The sequence below is a fragment of the Artemia sp. Qi Xiang Cuo genome, chromosome 13 (assembly GCF_049724085.1).
Source record: "Artemia sp. Qi Xiang Cuo chromosome 13, ASM4972408v1, whole genome shotgun sequence".
NCBI classification, from domain to species: Eukaryota; Metazoa; Arthropoda; class Branchiopoda; order Anostraca; family Artemiidae; genus Artemia; species Artemia sp. Qi Xiang Cuo.
In genome coordinates, this window is record NC_142806.1 from 61,192,847 (window position 1) to 61,211,621 (window position 18,775).

At 37.0% G+C, this 18,775-nt stretch overlaps 1 protein-coding gene across 1 annotated transcript in view; it reads right to left on the reverse strand.

Annotated features, from left to right (window-relative positions):
* Nucleotides 1-18,775, reverse strand: part of LOC148945510 (costars family protein ABRACL-like) — a 37,650-nt gene that overhangs the window by 11,224 nt on the left and 7,651 nt on the right. Inside the window, exon 3 of the mRNA XM_089099066.1 lies at nt 11,659-11,751. Within this exon, the coding sequence (XP_088955192.1) occupies nt 11,659-11,751 (93 nt within the window). The remainder of the gene's footprint in view (nt 1-11,658; nt 11,752-18,775) is intronic.

The window sequence follows — 18,775 nt, forward strand, 5'->3', positions numbered from 1 at the left end:
GCTGCTGCTGGCGGAGACGTTGACTTGATACGTCTTCGCTTTTGTCTAGCTATCAGTGGTGTTATATTATTATCCAAAATTGATTTAAAATATTCTTCTTCTTCAAGTTCATCTTTTAATGATGATGACGCAACTTCATTTAATTTTTTTAGAATTTTTATAATGACAATAATACTTTTTGGGTAGATTAATGTATTTATAAATTTGTATATACGAGTTTCAAATGATAATATTCCTTTAAAATTTGTAACAATGTCATACATTAAATCAATTAGATTATATCTCTTGCCCTGAGTTATAATCCATTCCCCATCGCTCTCAGCTTGAATTTGACCACTGTCCAAGAGGTAGGTTAAGAGTCGTGTTCATTTTTCAAGAAATTTGATGGGGCTTATATTTACAAATTTAAATAAAAATTAATACAAGTACTCCTTCTTTAATTGTGTTCCAACAGCAGGTGATTCTTGAGAATATAATGCTTTTTTGGGATCAGCAGCAGAAGCAGTGGGCTTTGATCGATAGTGTTTGTCCACTCGGCGAAGTGCATCTTGAAGTAAAATCAGTTTTTATCATCATCAATAGTTTCATTGTCGAGGAATTTACTCAGATTGTTCTCAAAGCGCTCCCCGGGTGAGAGATAGAGTTCTATCGGAGTCAATCTTCATTGTTTTGCCATCTAGAGAAAACTGTTTACAAGTCCAGCAATTATTGGTAGTAAAAGCGTTAAAAAGCTACTACCCGCCTGAAGAAGTCGTATCCTTTTAAAATTCGGTACTTGATTTTTAGAGGCCCCTTTAAGCAAAATTGAACAATGTTTCTTTGCCTTTTGCTTAACTATTTCTGTTAGTTGAACATTACCCGCGGTTAAATTTAAACAAACTTCAGATATGATATTAATAAAATAATTGTCAATACCATGTTTGAGTATTGCTTTTCTAAGCTGAGGTTTTGAAGTGCTTAGAACTGAAAACAAGTGTCTATTTTCATGTAGTTTCTTCAGTGTCATGATAGTTACTAATAGGTCTTTTTAGTGTTCACCGGGAGATATACCGTCATTTCATTGTCGAAAATATCTGTGACAACACTCAGATGCACGGGTGAAGTTTGATTAAGATCCAGTAGGATATAACCGTGGGGTTTATTAGTTACCTATTTGTAAGCCGAGAGTATTATTTTTGGGGCACCTGGATCGATTTGTTTATTGAGGATTATTCGCTAGAGAGAATTACGAAAAACTCTGTAGATGATTTAGTAGGTATAGTTCAAAGCAAGTGTTCGCATACATTTGCTCTGATGAAAAAGATTATTCAGAACCAGAGTAATGGATATCTATTCATGATGAGAGCGAACAGTGAATAATTGCAGCAATTGCTGAGACCATTGTTCAATAGATTCAGCCAGATCGTTAATGATCAGCCAAGAGTTTGGTTCAATAATGTTGAAAAACATCAAGTCCCTGTATGAACTGTATCTGCATCGATCCCATGGCACCAGCAATTGCTTTTATTTTATTGTACGACTCCTGCCAAATACTATAGCAATAGTAGATTTTTTTCGAATATTCTTCATACATTATATTACAAATTTAAATTATTTTAATTAAGAGCGTTTTATTTCCAAACATTGATTGTCCCGAAATACTCAATATAATTGTTGTTTCAAAGTGATACATGGCCCTTTAAAATGTACACCTGGACAACGCCAGTTATAACCCAATGTAGTAATGGAATTCCAATTTTTTTTTTCCCTACTAATAGTTAATTCAAGAAGACAAAGACAAAAGACGAAGAAACATATTTTTTTCTTTTATTATATGCACATAAAAATGAAAAAATACATTGAAAAAAATACACGAGTTTAAATTTTCACAAAGTAAAAAATACAACAACAACCATTAAATAGGTACACACACACACAGATAAAAAACACTTTGTTTATAGAGAAAAAAAAACGTTAAATTAGATTTAGAGCATGAAAAAAAAAAACATTTTTTTTTTAAATTTATTTATAATAAAAAAAATACAACAGCATTTACATGGGATACATAGAGAAAAAAACATTTTTTTTTTTTACAGAGAAAAAAATATTAAATTAGAGATGGCACTTGAAAAAAAAATCTGCTCTAAGTCCAAAAAAAGATAACTTTGGTGACGGAGCGCCCCCCGCGCTGGCGGTGGCCGCCCCCCCCCGGGCCGCGAGGCCCCCCCGGGCCGCGAGGCCCCCCCCCAAAGGTTTTTAGGAAATTATTTACAGGACTTTATTTAAACCGAGACTTTCCCGCTGGGGAATGCATTCGATCCGGTCTGAAGTTAAATAGTGACAAAGGGACAGATCACCTTGACAGACATAGACCTTGTCAGAAATGGAACTCATGTCTATTTTTTCTACATTTAAATTATAGTTATTGTAGTTCAATCAACGAATTGCCCACAATTTTGCTCGTGGAAATGTATTTTCAACAATACAATTCCTATAAATGTCCATATTGAAATTATTGTCCACATATCGCGTGGGTCCTCATTTGCAACGTTTCTTGATTTCTTCGTCGTATGTATGTATAAAGTAAACCTTCGGACATAAAAACATACCACGAGAAATCCAGTCGCTACACCGTTCATATTTTAAAAATAAAAGTTGATTTGGAACCCGACGTTTTACAAGCTCAGGGTAAAGACCACCACTCCAATTGGTGTAGTCCATCCATGAGCTGATACTTTCACCGTGCGACAAATCATCGAATAGATTTGATATTTTTATTTTGAGCAGTAGAGAATCCGTGTCACTGTAGCAGACCTCTACTTTCCCCTGGTCCGGTCCCTCTACACTAGACACCGTGTAGTAGAATTCCAACATGAGCTTTTTTGAGATCTCCAAGATAGCATTGCCTGCAGCAATATTTTTATTCAGGACAATGCGTCTTTTTTTCCTATTCAAAAGTACCATGTCCGGGCCAATGATTGTAAAGGAAGTGTAATTTGGATTGGCACTAATTCGAGCACAGAGTTCGGAATTGGTCAAAACATCGCAACGCTTACTATTACGAACACTCCCACACATTTTGACGAAAGCTGAATTCAAACTAAGTTTATAAAGTTCTGTTTCAGCTTTCGTCTTTGATGCAGAAGGTTTGCAGACCAAAGTGTCAATAAATGTTTTCAAATAGTTTTTTTTACTAAACTGGAGTGCACGTTGACCCTTTGTGACGTTGAAACCATTGTTGAAAATACATTTTAACGCTACATGATGTACAACTATTTTTTTTTTCGGCAGAAGGTCAGCAATAAGTTTTTGTTTTGAAGGTGTCCAATGCAATCTATCCACCTAGAATTATCGCCTATCTCGGTTAATATTAGAGTCACCTTTCTCATTAATATTGAGACACGGTGAAACATACTACTTAACTTAATCGTTTAGTTCGTCTGTTATATCCAAGTCGCAATCAAAAAACCATACCACCTGTTCATACTAATAAACACCACTGATGGGTTTGGGGACATTGGGAGCTGGAGGGGCATTGAGCCATGTATAGTCGCCGCAAGGTAGTGAATAATGGGACATGGCCGAAGTATAGAGAGAATTCATATCGATTACAACTGCATTTGATTCTGTCCCCATCTTCTCCTCCGGCGGCTACGTGTCCCCGATACGGTCTCCTTGCACTTCAAAACCCCCCCTCATAGATCGCTCGATGACCAGGTGCTGTTCAAGGTCAGTGATCAACCCGATTTTTCCCCACTAATTTTCAGGATGAGGTCCATCACTAGATGAAGCGAAGAAAAATAATACCCCACCTCAAGATTAAACTCCTCGTAGATTTTATCCGTATTTTTAAACATAATATCTAAAAAAGTTAACACGTCACTCGACAAATACAGCTTGCAGTAGTCAAATCCATTTTTACATCCTCCTTCTGTACACACTTTTTTAGTATATCTGTTGTAATTAATTATGAAACTACGATCATTTAGTATTTCTTAAAACGTTACAATCTGTTGTCTAGCTTCCATGGTAACTCTCGAATTGTTACAATGATGATTATCCGAATAAGAGTTCCTGGCTATATATAACCCATACTTCAGTTGGAACCCGCTACTGTACAAGGGGGAAAGCATTGCAGCCGTCATCGTTTTTCTGCACTTGAATTAATTCTCTCACTGAATTGTGGGAAAAACTGTAGGAATCTAAAAAACGAATTTTATTCGTGTACCCAACGCTGACTGCAACATATTTCCACATAAATACCAAAACAAGCAACTTTTCAATGGAGCTATGTATGATTTTGTACGTAAAGCTGTATGTCACCCCTTCATGCATCGGCCAAGGGTACAGGTCTTTTTATATGTGCCAATGCATTCTTAACTTAAGTCATATCAGATTTATTGAGTCATAAAAACTGTTAGAAAATGTTTAAGTAGCAATTTTAATGAACACGGCTAATGTTCCCACCCACGACCGTAACTTTTTCCCGTTGCCGAGGGTTCACTCCGGGGATCGTGGTCCTTCAACATGTCTTTTTAGGCACGGATATTCATACGCCCCCAGCACTCTGTTCCCTTTTCCAACGCTAAGTTATAATGATAAAACAATTTAAGTTTATAAGGGTTTTGAATTAATATTGATATTGCCATTGGTTCTGTTTTGGCTAAGTAAACATATCACAGGTCCAGCAAACCAACAACTGTGATCGTAAAAAAAAACTCTTAAAAGATCCTGGGAGGTGTAATAGAGCGACGGCCATGTGAGTATGCAAATTCCCAAAATTTGTGTTCCTTGTCGATCGTTTAACTGGATGAGTCCGATACATCAACCAGTCTTGTTTAACAGTCTAAAGACACTTTATCAGATTGCAGAAGAGAATTTTGAAAATTTTAAATTGTAAAGTGTCTTTGCCTTCTACCGGAATTTCAATTCTTTGATTTCAGTGAAGTTTGCAATGTCCCATGTGATCTGAAAACGTTCTTTCAATTTTAAATGAGGAAAGGCAAATGGGGCAATAGAAACGTTCCCCATATTTTTAGCCTTTAGAGAGGAGTCGACTTATTGCCGTGATGGGGAAAAAATGACCATAAGAATTTACATCTTTGGGGGGCTCGTAAATAACCCATACAAAATTTTTAACATATTCCACTATCGGTGTCCTCACTGGATACAAAACCACCTTCTAAACTGGTTTTTCCCCCCATAGCACCAGACAATGTCTGACAGGAGAACCGCCACTCCCACCCCAAGAGTTGCCGTTGCGTTTTCGACTATGACTATTTATTCCAAGGTCCCCTGATCCTTTAAAAAAAAAAAGAAAAAATTTAATTTAGTGAAATTTTTCCACCCGTTATTTCCACGTCTGTCGAGATTTTTCATTGTGGACGCATCTTTTAATGTCTTATGGGAAGCCGTTAAAAATGCATACTTAAAGCATTGAAGTCCAGTGTCAAATCTGAAACCCTGAATTGGTTCTGTAAATATACTTGCATCATCACTCAATGGTGCCGCTGGGGGTGCTATATTTTTAATCTGTAGAAAAAAAAGTTTTATTTTTTATGTGAAATAATCATTATTTTTTATAGTTAATAAACTTTTGTCAATTTCTCATAGTCATTGTCCCACCACCTGAACAATTGAAAGAAGAAGAAAAAAAAAGTTACATTGCCTTATTTCTTTCATAATGTCAACTGAACATTTTAAAAAAAAAAATTTTTTTTGTCGTGAAATTGTAGTCTTATTCTTAGAAGGGTATGTTATAACAAGAGAATGATATAAAAAATTAATGGTTTTTTTCCAAATTTTTTTTTAAAAATAAAAACGCAAAATATGAGTCCAATTCTATTCCTTGAGCCTCTTCATTATAACTGTCGATGAAATTTGACCAGTGTTAGACTGATGCAGTATGTTGTACGAAAACTTCCTCCTCGATTTCAGTTAAAGGACACAAACTCCATATGTCAGAGGTTGGTGGTGTTGTTACTTTCTCAATAATCCGTATTTTCCTCTGTCTGTTGCCAACGGATTTTTTCGCCCTGGGCTAAATAAATACTTGTAAGAGAGAAGAACTTTTTTCTCCATCCATATCAACAATTTAAATGTTGGATGGTCCTTTTTAGAGCCCCCCCCCAAACCCCTCCCAGGGAGAACCCTTGGGAACCGGGAGCTTCCTTCGAGGTAAGCGGATCGATACCCTTTCCGAGTTAGAGGGGAGTATCGGATTCCACAACACTGTTCCAAAAGAACAGTCTCGAATTCTTTTCTTGAACCTTTCAAAAACGAGAATAATTGCCTGAGTTGTGAAACCCATAATTGATGATTACTAAAACCTCTTCCTGTCACATTAAATTCATTTACAATTCAAAGCGATGGGGCTATCTGATAGAATGCAAAAGCTTGTGTCGTACTCATATCATTTTAAGGGTGACTCGCCAAGCGTGAAATACAAAATCGTTTTTTTTTTTTTTAAATTGTAATTTCTAATAAGAACGTCTCTTGGGTATAAGTTAAAAGGTAAGTTTGTTTTTTTTTTATAGAAATTCATGATAAGCACTCCATAAATATAATTAATTTGGTTAATGAAAGAAAATGAAATAGCATATAAACAAATTTTAAGTTTTTACTCATCAAAAGCTATGCGTCTGAGAAAATTTTGTCTTATTTTTGAAAATAGGGATAGAAAAAAAAAATTATGTACATACTTACAAATTCTGACTGGACTTCTATATCTGAACTCCTTTGCAAAACTTGAATGGAGTCGAGGTCACAATCTTCTGTAGGCTGAGTTGAGACATTGTATAAAGTAGTCCATTCCCTTTTCAACTTCCTTCCAGTTGTCATGGAACTAATACGGGGGTTAGAGGGCTCTGTCACTCCAAGTTGGTTGCTCGATGCATGGTCTAGATCGTGTGTAACTTTTCCAGCGAATTGGATAACAGACGCCCTTGTGGCCTGTATTAATGAAGGTTCGCCATATCTTGTTTTCTTCTCAGAAGGGGGATTATTGCACGTCTCTTCTTCCTTTAAAAAAAATACAAAAAATTTATCATGTAGCAAAAACGCATTTTGGGTTTTTGGAAAATAATTCAGTTTATGTTAGACATTTAAAGTAGCGTAAAAAACATCTTGATATCAAAATCAGAGGTTTTGATAGCGGGAAGGAGGGTCTTTTATAAACTGCTCCTCCCTCCCCCCTACGTCCATTCTTCCGTGACTGTATTTGTAAATTCAAACTTAAAAAGCAGTATTTGCGTTACTTATTAAACAATATGGAGAAGAATTGCATGTGACAGTCAAGTACTTCCGTATAGTTAAGCTAACAATGTTATTTATTAAATAGGGTTATAAGGCAACAAATTTTATTTTTTAGGAAATGGGGGGGGGGGGGTTTGAACGCATTAAATTTAAGGAATATATTATAAAACTCATAATGGCCAGGAAAATTTTTCAAAAAAAACATCCCTAAAAAAAACCACTGAACGTTATAAAAAAAAAAAATCACACTTTAATAAAAAGGAAGCTTTTGTAACAATTAATTCATTAAAAGGATCAACATTTTATTCTAATCCCAATTTACCGATCGAAAGCTAAGCACTTTTTCAAAAACATCCTTAAAAGGCCACTGATCTATATAAAAATCACACCGTAAATGCAGACTGGTCTAGAAGCATTTTAAAAAACATTCATAAAAAAAAGCCACTGATATTGATAAAAATGAAGCTTTTTTAACAATTAATACATTTTTAAATGAGGTAATCACACAGTGTAAGGAAATAATTTCTTCCTTAAATTAATTACAAGACATTTTTTTTTTTGCAGACTGGCCTGGAAGTATTTTAAAAAACACATCTAAAAAAAAGGGTCATTGATCTTGATAAAAAGGAAGCTTTTGTAACAATTAATACATTAAAAAATCAACATTTTATTCTAATCCCAATTTACTGATCGAAAGCTAAGCACTTTTTCAAAAACATCCCTAAAAAAGGCCACTGATCTTGATAAAAATCACACTGTAAATGCAGACTGGCCTGGAAGTATTTTCAAAAACACCCCTAAAAAAAGGGTCATTGATCTTGATAAAAAGGAAGCTTTTGTAACAATTAATACATTAAAAAATCAACATTTTATTCTAATCCCAATTTATTGATCGAAAGCTGGGCACTTTTTTCAAAAAAAACATCTAAAAGACCCATTGATCCCGATAAAAAATCACACTGTAAATTTCAACCTATAAGAGAATTAGAAGTTTTTTCATTTCCTAAAAACAACTGGCTTCTAAGTGCATAAGTGTACTTATTTACATCTCAATGAAAGAAGTTCTTAATTAAATTAATGACAATGTATATTTAATATGATAATGAGAATAAATTTTACTCACCAAAAATTTCATTGAATTGTCCATTTTTCTATGTAAATGATTTTTAAAAAAAATGAATGTAATGCTATCTCGAAGACAAACTATTCAAAACTGATTGAGAATCAAATATGAAAGTTGAATATATACAAAAATAATTGCATAACAACGAAACAAGACGTGCTGGTTTGGGTTTATCACCAAAAAGACATTGAACTTTGAAATTGCGTCATTCCCCTGGCAAAGAGTGTAATGCTCCTGTAGAATAGGACTACTAGAAGAACCTGTTTGGTACATAGGAGTCCCAGAATCGCTATGAGCTAGTCTACTATTTTCTCAAAATCTTGAAGTATTTGGACGTTGATTCTTCCCCCCCCCCATCAATTTATTCGCATAGTAGGATAGTCTTTTTTAGTTTTATTTTTTTAAACTAATGATATCTAGTCCTCGCAAGACCTCTAAGACAACTATATTCGCTTTGTTCACTCTTTAATCTTACACTATGATTTTTTTTTATCTTCTTCAATTATTAATGAAATCTCATCTTCCCTCTTCCCAAGAGCCCCCACACAGATACCCATGTTCCACGTCGACTCGCATTAGCTTATAATTCGTCAAAATCGAGAAATATTTATTTTTCTCCTATGCACTACCCCCCCCCCCCCCCCTAAAAAATTGAACTAGTATAAAATTCTCTTATCTTTTCATAACTTACTTTAAAATCATCTAGACTCTGATTTGCTTTTTAATTGTTATTTATACCTCATCCATGTGTCGAGGCCAACATAGCAACGCGTACTCTCCTCCACCTAATATTTTCTTATCCTGAATCGATTTTTTTTCCTTTGATTCGAATTCAAAGATTGTTTAAATCTAGCCCCAATGATTTCTCAACACACCTAACCAGACTATTCCCCTGACATTTTATTCATCTAATTCGAAATTTTTATTTGTCTTTTACCCTAGATAATTTCGGAGACCTCACTGCCTTTCCATGACGATAAATAAAAGTTCAAATTGGGATAAAATCCTTTTAATAGACAGTGATGATGATAACAGTGATAGAAATTCACAAAAATACCTGATATTTCGGTCACATATACAGTGAACGTCATCAGTAGTAAAACTGACGGTCATGACGGTCACTGTATATGTGACGGAAATATCTGGTATTTTTGTGAATTTCTATCACTGTTATCATTATCACTGTCTATTAAAAGGATTTTATCCCTATTTGAACTTTTATTTATCGTCTTTTACCCTATTTAAAAAAAATAATGATGTCTAGCCCTCGAGATACGTTAAAGCACCTAACAGACACCGATTTCACAGCGTTTTATTCGCCTAATTTGAAGTTTTTATTCGTCTTGACTATTTTGAAAATTAATAATACCTAATCCTCAAGAGGCCTTAGCACAACTAAGCAGGCCATTCCCCAGTATTTTTTCCCCTAATATCAATTTTTTTTTTTTTACTTTTTAAAAATCAATGATATCTAGCCCCAAAAGCCCTTAACACACTTAACCATACCATTACCCCAACATTTTGTTCACCCAATTTGAAATTTTTGTTTTCCTTTGACTCTGTTTTAGAATTTAGTCGTATTTACCCTCCAACAGGCCATACCGCACACAAGCAGACCAATTCCCAACATTTTTTTTCCTGTGCTGTCAAAAAATGCTTTTTTGTGAAAATTACATCTGTTTTTGTCCAACGATTTACACCTTTAAAAATGGCCGCTATAACTTTTGATTTCCAATCGAAAGAGTTCTCTACTAAATTTCTACGGCCACGTCTTCTACACGACGTGTTCGGAAAAGATATTACATGGGAGTGACTTAGCTCTTTAATAAGTACCTTTTAAAGGGGGCACTCTGATCAGCAAATTCAGGAATTATTTGTACATTAAATATATTAGATTCCACCTAAACTGCATCCCAGTCCCTCTAATGACTGGATATAACCCTCAGCTACATCCAAAGTGCACTGAATTGTGAAAGGTATTTTTATCAAATTACTTTACCTGCTACATTACATACTAATATATAACACAGGAAGAAGTATTAAGCAAAATACTTTTTTTTACTATGCTAACATCATTGCTGTAGAAAAATGTAGTTTTGATCGTGAATCGAATGTCACTTGAGTGTTATTACTTTTGAAATTTTGATTTAAAAAGAGAAGAAGATCATTCAGTTTCTAATCTACAGTGGTTATTCATTAACCTTTGCTATGTTGATTCCTCTGTTAGTTCCTATAGTTCCTGTTAGTTCCTCTGTTAGTCTGTTTTGTGTTCCCTATTGTTTTCGTTACAGTGTTTGATTCTTTTTTTCCTGCTGAACCTGTGCATGAGCTTGTTCCAGTGTTTCATCGCTTCTTTGTTCTTCTGTTCCTGTGCTTTGTTGCTTTGTTTGTACTTCTATTCCTTCACGCCTGTGTTCCTTTCTATCCTGTAACTTTTCGTTTGTTTTTGTTCGTGTGTTTGATCCAATTTTCGTTCCTGTTCATGTTTCTCTGCTCCTTCCGTCCTGCGTTCTTGTGCTTCGGCTTTTTTTCGGTTTATGTTTTTATCCTTTATTCGTATCTCTTTTTGTTTTTATGTCTGTTCCTGTTTTTGTTCTCGAGATAAAATTGAAAAAAAAAGTCTCTAGTTACCTCACTTTAATTGACTTTGGCAGTGGTATAGATCCATGTCACCTTTGTTTATAGATGTTGTGGTATAGACCACTATCTATAACCTTTGTTTATAGATAGTGGTATAGATCTTATTCGTTGTTTTTTGTTTTTTTCTGTTTCTGATTACTATCCAATGAGCACCTCGGTTGCTTTGTGATACACTTTTTCTAGGAATTCTGTCGTTTTTGATAAAACTTCAGGAAAAACTAGGGATTGTCGTCGCCTCAAAGGGGACACTATGGCTTTCCTACTTAATCTTGGGTTATAGGCTGCAAAGGTTCTTGATTACCTTCAGTAAGAGGTCTCTCTGGCCGCTGCCTTTGCAATACCACTATCCTTCTAATATCTGTATCTAATAGAATTTTCAAAAACATTTCCCTTTCCTCAGTATAATAAAGCCAGCTTTCAGCTAATGCAAATCCTTCTTTTATTACTACCTTTATTATTTTAGTATACTACCTTTCTAGTATTACTACCTGATTACAGAAAAAATATATATAAAAAAAGTGACAATTATAACCACTGGTAATTTGGTTGTAAGGCTAATATTCTGATTTTTTAAATGTTTTATTTCCCAGTATATGCTAAGTTCTAAAAAAATTGATCAAAAATTTTTACTTTTTGTTGATGCAACAAGGATGACGAGTTACCTGGAAAAGCGTCTCCCCTTCAAACATTAGCAGATGATGTTTCCTCGCTCGAAGTAGAAGTCCAACAAGCTTGTTGTTTATGTTTGAGTAAATCTAAAAGTAAAAATATCACATAATGATAAAGAATTATTGAATTACATAGAATGATAGAATGAAGAATTATAGAATGATAGAATGATAAAGAAAGTAACACCTGCCGTAGCAATTGGTATTGTGCTCAAACCTTCTAAATAATTTAGCGCACTCCCAACCGCATGAACCTCTTACTGGGAGAAACTATACAAATTTAGGCAAATATAAATTTTTCAATGGTTCCTGTTGGGGTTCCACCCATTGTTCTTTTCTTTTTTCAAATAAATTACCTGTTTTCTTTTCCGTAAATAAATTTTCTTATATTTATCTATAGCATAATTTTCAATGATCCCGTTGCTAAGCTAGTAGTTTGCAATAAGTAAAAGCTTGGGTTAAAAATCTCTCCTGGTCTGGCCCATTGATGGATAATGCTATGCGCAAAAAGCCAATGGATTTGAACTCTATTGGATTGGTTCGTGCGATTCTGGGGTCCACCCCAACACAGGTTTTTATTTTATGAAAATAGTGATTTTTGAGCTCGTTTAATGACTTCAGACTTTATGTTGCTATTTTAAAATTGTAAATTGTGAGCTTTGTCAGATTCGACATTGGAAAATATAAGTGAGTTATTTTCTAGAACTGTATGAGGTTTCCCTCGAATCCCGGCAGAGTTGGAAAAGAGTTCGCAAGAAATACCGTCATTAGTATATAGACTGGGTGTCCGTTTATTCTCCAAAGAGATAGCTTGAGATATTAGGGGTGACCCAGGTAGTGGCACCCTTGGCCTAGAATTCTACCGTTTTACCGTTCGATCACGTTACCATACCCTGGAACAGGGTATTCAATCATAATTTCCCCCCGCTAAGTTTTAAAGCCATAAGTTTCTTTGACTTAAGCTTAAAACGAACAGATATTACCACACATACAAGTTACTGCCCTCTTCAAACGAAGTAGGGCTTCTGCGCCATTTGTGAATTACTAAAATAAAATACATTTAAAACAGTTTCTCCTTAATCATAGGCAGCACGCTAGCGCTGCCTAAGTAAAGAACGATATTGGCACAATGTGTTTTTTTTCTCCATACCCGGTCACTTCGTATTGAAGGAGTTGTCGTAGAAACTTCGAAAAGAGCTCATTCGATTGGAAATTGGAGTGGCTAGTGCCCTTTTTAATAGTCAAAAGTGATTGGAGGGCAACTAGGCCCTCCCCCAACGAACATTATCTCCCCAAACACATCAAATCAAAATTTTCAGATAGCCATTTTGTTCAGCATAATTGATTTCCAGATAGAAAATATATTTTTGAGGAGGACACTCCCCCACAACCCTCAGGGCAAGGGTTTTAAGTTATGTCCTGGGGGCATATAAGGTTTTTATAGAAGGCGTTGTCGTAGAAACTTCAGAAAAGGCACATGCGATTGGAAATTCAAGGGGCTAGTGCCTTTTTTAACAGTCGAAAGTGATTGGAGGGCAACTACCTCCCCCCCACGCCCATCATTCCCCAAACAAATCCAATCAAAATTTTGAGATATCCATTTTGTTCAGCGTAGTTGATTTCCAGATGGAAAATATGTTTTGAGGAGCACACTCCCCTTCAACCCTCGGGGCAAGGGTTTTAAGTTATGCCCTGGGGGCATTTAAGGTTTTTATAGAAGGCGTTGTCGTAGAAACTTCAAAAAAGGCTCATTCGATTGGAAATTCAAAGGGCTACTGCCCTTTTTAATAGTTGAAAGTGATTGGACGGTAACTAACCCCCCTCTCACGCCCACCTTAGTAGAAGGGGGGTACCAGCCCCACGATAGCACCACCCCTTCGAATCCCGATCCGGACACTTTTTTTTAAAAACTCCCACGCGAACCACGTGGTTTATGCTCCAAATAAGGGCATAGCCTCCCTAGGGAGAAAGATTGCGTAAACGGTCAATGACCTCTTTTTCCAAGGTCGACTTATTTGATGTTTCTATGTGTAATAACTCTGGGGCGAAGGTTGCACATGCGCATTGAATTCTAACGGTCAGTGAGAATGGAAAAACAGTATTTTTCTCACTTTGCTGTCAGTCATTAATCAAATTGTTTCCAGGCAAAGTTTAATAATGTCTGACAGGTACTGCTCCAGGAATAGATCCAAGTCATTAATGTCTTTGCCTCGGAAACAGCTCTTTTGGTCGAACTCCAAAGGATATTAATAACCAAAGGCCATGGAAACAGTTCTCCAAGAAACATCTTAGCGATGAATTGTTTTAGCGCGGGAAAGAGTTTCTTATTAATTTGAAATGCATTAGCACAGAGATACCAAAAACAAAAGGAACACGCTGAATTACGTTTAGGGATTATTTGGGCGAAACTGTTTTAGACAGGTTATGGAACTATTTCGGCGAAAGAATTAGAGACATTTTAAAAGAAGATTTTTGAAGAGATTTTAGAAGAGAATTTGAGGGTGAAACTCTGTGGTCGTTATAATACACAAGTTTCATTTGAACAGTGTTGTGAGGTCCTCTAACCCAACCCCAAAGGGTTCCAATCCTCCTAACACAACTCCGAAGGAAGCCCCCGATCCTCAAAGGTCCCCCACGCTCCCAAAGGGCCACCGGCTCCCCCAAAGACCGCCCCCGACCTCCAAAGGCCATCCCCGGGCCTCCCACAGGCCCATCGAGCTCCCAAAGGACCAACGGGGTCCCAAAGACCCTCCACCGGTCCCCAAATGTCCCCCAGACCCCCAACCAACGGGTCCCCCGGGCCAGAGAAGCGCCGCCGGGATGCGCCGTGGGCCAGGAAAGTACCGCAGGATGTGCCTCCGGGATGCGCCGCGGGTCAGGAAAGCGCCGCTGGGGATGCACCGCAGGGAGGCACCGCAGGAAAGCGCTGCAGGATGCGCCGCAAAAAAAAGTAAACTAGAAAGTAAAAATTTCGAAATGTTATCCCCCAAACTGCCTCCCTGCGGCGCGTCCCCTACGGCGCTTTCCTGACCCGCGGCGCATCCCTGCGGCACATCCTGCGGCGCTTTCCTGGCCCACGGCGCATCCCGGCGGCGCTTCTCTGGCCCGGGGGACCTTTGGGGGCCGGGGGAGGGCCTTTGGGGCACAGGGAGGGCCTTTGGGGCACAGGGAGGGCCGTTGGGGCACAGGGAGGGCCTTTGGGGGTCCGGGGGGGCAGTTGGGGGTCTGGGGGACATTTGGGGACCGGTGGAGGGTCTTTGGGACCCCGTTGGTCCTTTGGGAGCTCGATGGGCCTTTGGAGGGCCCGGGGATGGCCTTTGGAGGTCTGGGTGGGCCTTTGGGGGCGCCGGTGGCCCTTTGGGAGCTTGGGGGACCTTTGAGGATCGGGGGCTTCCTTCGGGGTTGTGTTAGGAGGATTGGAACCCTTTGGGGTTGGGTTAGAGGACCTCACAACACTGTTCAAATGAAACTGGTGTATTATAACGACCATAGAGTTTCACCCTCAAATTCTCTTCTAAAATCTCTTCAAAAATCTTCTTTTAAAATGTCTCTAACTCTTTCGCCGAAATAGTTCCATAACCTGTCTAAAACAGTTTCGCCCAACTAATCCCTAAACGTAATTCAGCGTGTTCCTTTTGTTTTTGGCATCTCTGTGCTAATGCATTTCAAATTAATAAGAAACTCTTTCCCGCGCTAAAACAATTCATCGCTAAGATGTTTCTTGGAGAATTGTTTCCATAGTCTTTGGCTATTAATATCCTTTGGAGTTCGACCAAAGGAGCTGTTTCCGAGGCAAAGACATTAATGACTTGGATCTATTCCTGGAGCAGTACTTGTCAGACATTATTAAACTTTGCCTGGAAACAATTTGATTAATGACTGACAGCAAAGTGAGAAAAATACTGTTTTTCCATTCTCACTGACAGTTAGAATTCAATGCGCATGTGCAACCTTCGTCCTGGAGTTATTACACATAGAAACATCAAATAAATCGACCTTGGAAAAAGAGGTCATTGACCGATTACGCAATCATTCTCCCTAGGGAGGCTATGCCCTTATTTGGAGCATAAACCACGTGGTTCGCGTGGGAGTTTTTAAAAAAAAGTGTCCGGATCGGGATTCGAAGGGGTGGTGTTATCGTGGGGCTGGTACCCCCCCTTCTACTCACCTTTTCCCCAAACACATCCAATCAAAATTTTGAGATAGCAATTTTGTTCAACGTAGTTATAACTTCTAGAAATTAGGTATTTGAGGATGACAACCCGCCTCAACCCCCAGGACAAGGGTTGTAAGTTATGGCCTGGGGCCATATAAAGTTCTTATAGAACGCATTGTCGTAGAAACTTCAAAAAGAACTCAATTGATTAGAAATTGAAATGGCTTGTGCTCTTTTTAATAGTCGAAAGTAATTGGAAGGCAACTAACAACCCTTCCACGCCCACTATTTCCCAAAACACATCCAATAAAAATTTTGAGATAGTCATTTTGTTCCACGCAGTCAAAGTTCGGGAAATTATACCTTTGAGCAGAACACTCCCCCACAGTCATCAGAGCAAGGTTATAAGTTATGCCCTGGGGGCGTATAAGTTTTTATTGAAATTTTTGCCGTAGAAACTTGAAAAAGGGCTCCTTCGATTGGAAATTCGAAGGGATAGTACTCTTTTTAATAGTCGAAAGTAATTTTAGGGCAACTAGCCCCCCTCTCTCGCCCATCAATTCGCTAAACACATCGAATCAAAATTTTGAGATAGCCATTTTGTTCGGTGTAGCTGATTTCCAGATAGAAAATATGTTTTTGAGGAGAACACTCCCCCACAACCCTCAGGGCAAGAGTTTTAATTTATGCCCTGGGGGCATATAGGGTTTTACAGAAGGCGTTGTCGTAAACTTCAAAAAAGGCTCATTGGATTGGAACTTCAAAAGGCTAGTGCACTTTTTAATAGTCGAAAGTGATTGGAGGGCAACTAGCCCCCCCCCACGCCCATCATTTCTCAAAACACGTCCAATCAAAATTTTGGATAGCCATTCAGTTGAGCGCAGTTGATTTCAGATAGAAAATATGTTTTTGAGGAGGAGAGTCCCCCAGAGCTCTCATGGCAAGGGTTTTAAGTTATGCCCCGGGGGCATATAAGGTTTTTATAGAAGGCGTTGTAGTAGAAACTTCAAAACAGGCTCATTCGATTGTAAATTCAAAGGGGTAGTGCCCTTTTAATAGTCGAAAGTGATTGGATGGCAACTAACCCCCCCCCCACGCCCATCATTCCCCCAAACACATCCAATAAAAATTTTGAGATAGCGATTTTGTTCAACGTAGTTGATTTCCAGATAGAAAATATATTTTTGAGGAGGACACTTCCCCACAACCCTCGGGGCAAGGGTTTCAAGTTATGCCCTGGGGCATATAAGTTGTTTATAGAAGGTTTTGTCGTAGAAACTTCAAAAGGGACTCATTCGATTGGAAATTCAAAGGGCTAGTGCCCTTTTTAATAGTCGAAAGTGATTGGAGGGCAACTGGAACTAACTATTACTTTATTGATAAAAAATTCTTTTAAATGTTTTCACCTTTATAACTTTAACAAATCGAAAATTAGTTAAGATTTTAAGGAATAAATATCGTCATATCTATAGAAAATGCATCTAATAGAAATTTTGAGACAGGCATTCTATTCAAAATAGTCTAAATATCATATAACCTGGCTTTTGGGGTTGAAACAAACCCCACAGATAAGGGGCAAGAATTGTAAGTTATGCTCAGGGGGTATTTAAAGTTTTTATGGAAGGGATGGCGGTCTAATTTCAGAAGAGGCTTTGTCTTTCTCCCTGAAAAAGACTATGTCAATATAAAACGAACAGAAGTTAATTTTTAAAAAACTTTTTCCACAAAATAAGTTTTTCAAAAAAAAGTAAAGAACTCCATTAAACCAAAAATGAACAAAAATAGAATCAAATTATGTACCAAGTATACAACTACCACAAATCAGTATCAATAAATAAATATAACCCGAAACAAACAGAAATTAAAATAAGTCAAACTCAAAACAAGCAGAAATTAATCTGGGTAGGGTTCTAAACCCCATGCATTCTAAAAGCTAGAATATAGTTTGTATTTTACTGAAAAAAATTCAAATGAATTTAGTGAATAAAGGTGTATGGTCAGTTTAATGAACAAAATAGAATCAAATAATCTTTTTTTTTGCCATAGAATAAGATTTTCAGTTCTTAGTGTCAAACGTTTTCAGTAAAGAGCTGAAAAAAATTCAAATGAATTTACTGAAAAATGTATTCATAATTAATTACATTTCTAAAAATACCCTTGAAAGCAGTGGCGTTGTTTCAGGCGGGCCATTATTTGGAGAAAAAAAGATTCTATAGCCCATGCTCTTGACTTTTCGGATTGAGATCCCTCTTGCCCCCCTCCCCCCAATAAATTTTGGAGCTACATCCCTTCTTGAGAGCTCCGATTCAACTTTGTAATTCCCTGTAATTTTAACAAGACTGCTAATAAGGTAATTTTTAACATGAGAAGAATTATTGTTGTAAGTTAGTTATCTTTCGAGCTTAAATTATTATTACACGCCCACCGATGTATGTATTTATAATTAGTGAAGAAAATGTGTCAAAAATGGAATTATTTTTTTTCTTTTTCATTTTAATTTTTCAATTGTGTTTTTATTCCACATTCACAGAATTTTCATTCAAACTTTTCACGGGAAATGCTACATTTTCGTCTAAATTACTACGGTGCAAAATATAAGCTTCGGTGCGTTAGGTTCGGCGCATTTTTCGTCTTTAACAGGTTAGAAATTAATAACTTGATGAGTCCAATGACAATCTATCCTTCAGAAGTACTTTTAATTGCTTAGGCTATTATCTATAGGTTTAGGTGTTTTCTCTTGGAAAATTCTCAAACCCCATTAAGTATACTCCCCGAGGAAAATTACCCCCTCCCCTACTCATAGTTGAAAATACTTTTTTTAATTTAATTTTGATTGATTTATTTATTTTTTTTATTCAGTCACAGTCTTAACCAACACATGATGCAACCAAGACTTAATGTGAATAAGGTTATAAACACTAGGCCTTATAAAATCCAAAAAATTATTTGTACTAT